Source organism: Saccostrea cucullata, unplaced genomic scaffold (genome assembly GCF_032062105.1).
Source record: "Saccostrea cucullata isolate Sc308-1 unplaced genomic scaffold, CSIRO_AGI_Scuc_v1 ctg1899, whole genome shotgun sequence".
NCBI classification, from domain to species: Eukaryota; Metazoa; Mollusca; class Bivalvia; order Ostreida; family Ostreidae; genus Saccostrea; species Saccostrea cuccullata.
This window is the reverse complement of record NW_026924123.1, coordinates 220,133-225,016: the sequence shown is the minus strand read 5'-3', so window position 1 is coordinate 225,016 and position 4,884 is coordinate 220,133. Positions and strand designations below refer to the sequence as shown.

Sequence of the window (4,884 nt, the reverse complement as noted above, 5' to 3'; positions counted from 1 at the left end):
GGATTTAACTTTGCAGCTATTAAAGAAAAGAAAAAAAACATTACCCATTTTTTGCGGGTTTTGCATTTTTTCTGCAAAGCTGGGATTTTAATTCCCGAAAGGACAAAAGGTACATATGGTGTATTTTCTTGTTTAAATTACTATTTAATGCCCCACCTCTTTTAAAACACTTGAAGGTACGATTTTCATCATTCTTTTTCATTTATCTGTTTCTTGGCAAATGTACTTGGAAAATAAATCATAGAAAAGTACTAGTATATCAATATTTAAGAGCGTAAATGTTTTCATTGTAAACTAGATTGCAACATTTAATTCCCTGTTCTAAATCTTCGACATTGGACTTACATGAATATACCGTAATTATAGAATGAACTTTTTATTCAAAAAGATTCTGCTTCAAGTATCAATACTAGTACATGTAATTGATTTCAAACAAGTTCACTCGTTTATTGAACAACTGTATAAGTAATCCATGTCCAACACTTTTTTTTTTAATTTTCAGAACTCTTCCTCTGTTTATACAACTCATGTATCACAACTTAAAGATGTCATATTTAATTTTTATTTATTGAAACAGATCATAAACAAAACAAAATTTAGCTTCTCACTAGGCATTTTAACTAGGGGCGAAGAGTTTCTTCACAGAGAGAACTGCGGTTCCTATTGCCAGTCTTCACAAAAACGTACATTGTCCAATGCAAATTAATCTTCATCCACTGAATAAGGCGAATCGTCCAAGTTCATGTTTCCGCCGTACGTATCCGCAGTGTTCATGAATTCAAAGAGAGTCCTCAGATATTGAAGTTGGTCTGGACCTGTAATTATTAACACCAACGTTGAAAGTTTTGTTCATATGCTTTTCATTCAATCTGTGTGTAACTATGAACCTAACATTCTAAACGATTCACAATTTTTAATGAAATTACAAATAAATGACCAATTCAAAGTTCTAGTGGAAAAGACTTGATGTTTGGAAATAAACTGCACTGTTTAAAAACTTTGAAGTTCTGTTTGTTTATTCGAATGCAGTATTACCACTAGAACCTTAAATTGCATCAATTTATATAATTTCATTACAATTTTGAAGCATTTAAAATTTTAGGTTCACAGTTTAACTAACTCCAGATTATCCTTATCCCCAAACGAACTTTATTGTAATAATTCCACATTAGACCAAAAAACTTAAAATGAATGTATATACTTACTGAGGAAGGTAGCCATGTAGTTCATGATGTCGTCCGTGTTTCCGGTGATCATATGGGTTTCCACCTGTTCGAAGTTCTGGACTGCCGCACTAACATACCCGGTGTAGACTTGGAGTAGATCTTGAATTATAGGGGCTGGGTCGGTATCAGATGGGATAAACCTCGGAATATTGATGGTCAGCCACTGCTCCGCTTCTTTGTAATGCGTGTCGTTTGTGAACCTGACGGAGTGTAAAACAAATCATTTTTAGCACATGTGTTGTCATTCCCAATACAAACCAAACACATAAGAATTTTAAGGATTATATATATTAAACTTTTCAGGGAAAAATCATTGTTTCTGAAACAGCCCACCCACCAAAAAGATTTCATTAATCAAGTGCAGTATTAATGAATCCAAATACCAGGCAATCTACTATTTGCATGAGTAATAGTAATTTTTTTTTCAAGAAAAGCACTTATATTGTATCTGAAACATCGCAAATAACATTAGGCTTAATCAAGTACAATAATATAATATTCCTAACTCAAGGCAGTCTTATGCTTGCAAGAGTCAGTATTAACTATTTTGTATAAAAATTTAGTTTCATGACCAACTCATACAAACATTAGCAGTGCATTCATAGCTTTGTCTTTTTAATCAAAAAGATTCAATATCCCCCCCCCCGAAAAGACTATATTTTTATCTTTAAGAAAAGAACTTAAATGTTGTCTCCTGTGTACCTTTCTTTGAAAGAGGTGGCGAGTTTGCGATGGAATTCCCAAAGATCATCCAGGCTAGGACATCCGAAATTGAAATCAGACAGCAAGTTTCTCAATTCCTGATCAAACTTGGAAACATCCCACTTCTCACTTATAGCTCTTCTGAGGAAGGGTTTTACTTTTCCGAAAAATTCCATGATATCTGAAATTGTATGAAAATCCTAAACATTACTGGTAATGACATTGAAATATCAAATTATCTGCATGTTGTACATTTGCGATACATTTTGAATACGCTGTACTTATTCTTATACAATTTTAAATGGGTATCTTAGTTTGATTTCCTCATTTACATAAAACCTTATTTTTTTTCACTTTAGAGTACTGTACCTTTAAACTGGAAGTATTTGATGTGACCCATAATTTCTCCAAAGACATGCCCGTGGGCCGCTCCCACAATCCTTCTGCTGGTTCGGTCAAGCCTCCTCGTGCTGGTTATCCAACTTTCCAGGATCGTTCTGACATTTTGAAACATACTCTTGTCGTTCAAAGTCATTGCACGCTCTTGGGACTTCAAAACGTCTGTTTTGATGAAAGGAAAAGAATAAACTTATCTTTTCTTTCAAAGAGTTACTGTGAAACATTCAATAGCTTTAAATTTTGGAAATATCATTTTAGCAATGAATTCGAGGAAGGAAACAATATGTTGTTTTACCAAATACATTACCGATTTAAATAACACTTACAAAATATTATTTGATTGATCTTTGCCGTTGCGCATTGGAAATGGGCGCGCAATAGAATTCTAGCCATGTTGAAGAAAGCCCGTTTTCTGAATGTCATTGGAATGGGTTTATCCCAGGGCATTTTCTTGTACCATTCGTTCATCATTTCCACAATTTTGTCAACCGTTACATCCGCTAAAATGAAAATTTACATAAACCAATGCTGTCAAAGATGTGGAAAACAACATTCATATTGTTATTTAGCTGTTTACTTACATGTATAATTCCCGCTTGGAAAGGTTCCGAAGTATGGTTTTAGAAGTCTATAAAACATTTTGATCATCCTGTCATATTTCCTGGAGGACGAATCGCCGTCTTTATCAGTAGGTCCACGTGGTCCGGAGGGGTTCTTGTCCTCGGTGACAGGTGTAGGGCGGGGTTTTCCATTCCGTCCTCTGGCTACCAAATCCTCTAGTTGTCTAACTATACCGCGTAGCTCATCTTCAGGCTTTCTCGGTGTTGAAAGCGTCACTGGTAATGAAATAAATACGCTACGATGAAACAAAATATTCTTTAAATGCAAACTTTAACAGAAACACGTTACCATATTACACGTGCGTGTTCGAATATGTTTTCTGCCTCTTAATCCGTGTGTAAAATTTTATACCGCAATGAAAGTAGTTTTGAGCAAAAATTGTTATAAAATCTCACCTTGTAAGACGACAAGTAATACGGCGAAGACTAATAGGCACTGCATTTCGAACTTCTTTCCACCGGTACTGTCTCGAATTGCACGCACTCACCCGCAAACAGACCTTTTATACCTACCCACGTGTGAAGCTTGAAAAGCATTGGCTGTAAAAAAAAACTGCTGACTTATGCATTAAAGCGAGGGGTTACCTAAGGGAAATTTTCAAAAACACATTTCTACTTTTTATGTTATCTTTTATTAGTGTTAAAGACTCAATCAAAATGTACTGCAGGTGTTTACGATATGAATACCTTTGATAATGGGTATCAATCTAGAGATTTCTAGCATATTTATAATAAATTGTCATAATACTGAGTAAATTGGAATTACAATACTGATACCTTCCTTGGACCCCCCTTTTTTGTTAGGAAGGAAAAGGGGGTTAAGAATTTCATAATTAAGATTTACTTGTTGAACACACACATTGTGCCTGTTTTATTGATTTTCAGAGCTTCCTAAAGATTTTTAACTCGTGGTTTTATATATGAACAAGACTCGCATGTATATTTTTATTTCAAAAGACAAAATAAGTTCCCTGCATATGACCTCTTTAAACAGATTTGGACGATTTCCATTTATGGAAGTCAATGCAAGAACGATAACTTTAAATTCTGTTAATACACAGGACAAACAAGGGACCAATCAAATGACGGCATCCCACGAGAAAATAAATAAAACACGTAGTTTAAATTCTTTTTTTTTCAATAAACGCATGTAAACTTTATGTACATATTAAATTCGTTTGAACAAATTTTATTTTTCATATATTGAATAAAATTTGTTTCAAAGAATTTTAAAATTTTTTACAACGAATTGAAATCTTTTTATTTAACAAATACGACAAGTTTTGTCGAAAGGTCCTTATTGTCCATTTCGATTAAAAGAATTTCATTCGTTATAACCTTTTAAAATCCGTTTTATGTTTGAGGAATTTTATCCTACATTACAAATTTTAGCAACTATGGAATTCCATATACGACAGCCAGCTGCTTACTGCCAAGTGCTCACTGTAACTGCAAAAAGCTCACTGCCAACTGCAGCTGCTTATAAACGATAGTGCATGTTTTATTATCTTTAATATCTTTTATTCGCATGCTTTATTTGTTAAACCCTTTGATAGATTACAATAATAACGCAAATTGACGGATTGACGGAAATTTTTAGACAGTGGGGACAAGGAAAGAATAAATAGGTAGAAAGAGTACTCCCTTTTATACAATATATCTAATGCCGACATTTCCTAGCAGGCAAATATTTCTGATCAAATTGATTTTTTGACGGAGGGTCAACACATGCACTGTATAAGTCAGAAAAAAATAGGGGACTTTTAGTAGGATCTTGGGTTATATTTGTTGGTATATGCATTTATATAAGATATACTTGTAAAAATCATAAAGGCCTTTTAATCTTTGTAAAACAATTGATCTCTGGCAAAGAAAGACATTTTCAGTGCGGGGGGGGGGATTCTTACATGACACTATCTCAATGTTACCAGACACTC

At 33.9% G+C, this 4,884-nt stretch overlaps 1 protein-coding gene across 1 annotated transcript; it reads right to left on the bottom strand.

Moving 5' to 3' along the window:
• Positions 1-643: 643 nt before the first annotated feature.
• On the bottom strand, positions 644-3,450 carry LOC134265788 (uncharacterized). Its single transcript, XM_062747998.1, has 7 exons — positions 3,344-3,450; positions 2,909-3,163; positions 2,654-2,827; positions 2,298-2,489; positions 1,929-2,109; positions 1,206-1,426; positions 644-815 (listed from the first exon to the last, which is right to left on the bottom strand). Exons 1-7 carry the CDS (start codon positions 3,387-3,389, stop codon positions 703-705), a joined length of 1,182 nt encoding a protein of 393 aa, XP_062603982.1. The 5' UTR covers positions 3,390-3,450; the 3' UTR covers positions 644-702.
• Positions 3,451-4,884: the final 1,434 nt, after the last annotated feature.

Excerpts from the sequence above, each read along its gene's own strand:
- LOC134265788 (XM_062747998.1), bottom strand. The coding sequence starts at position 3,389 with ATGCAGTGCCTATTAGTCTTCGCCGTATTACTTGTCGTCTTACAAG. Across the intron at positions 3,164-3,343 it reads ATTACTTGTCGTCTTACAAG|TGACGCTTTCAACACCGAGA; the intron begins GTGAGATTTTAT and ends TTTCATTACCAG. Across the intron at positions 2,828-2,908 it reads TCCAAGCGGGAATTATACAT|CGGATGTAACGGTTGACAAA; the intron begins GTAAGTAAACAG and ends TTTTCATTTTAG.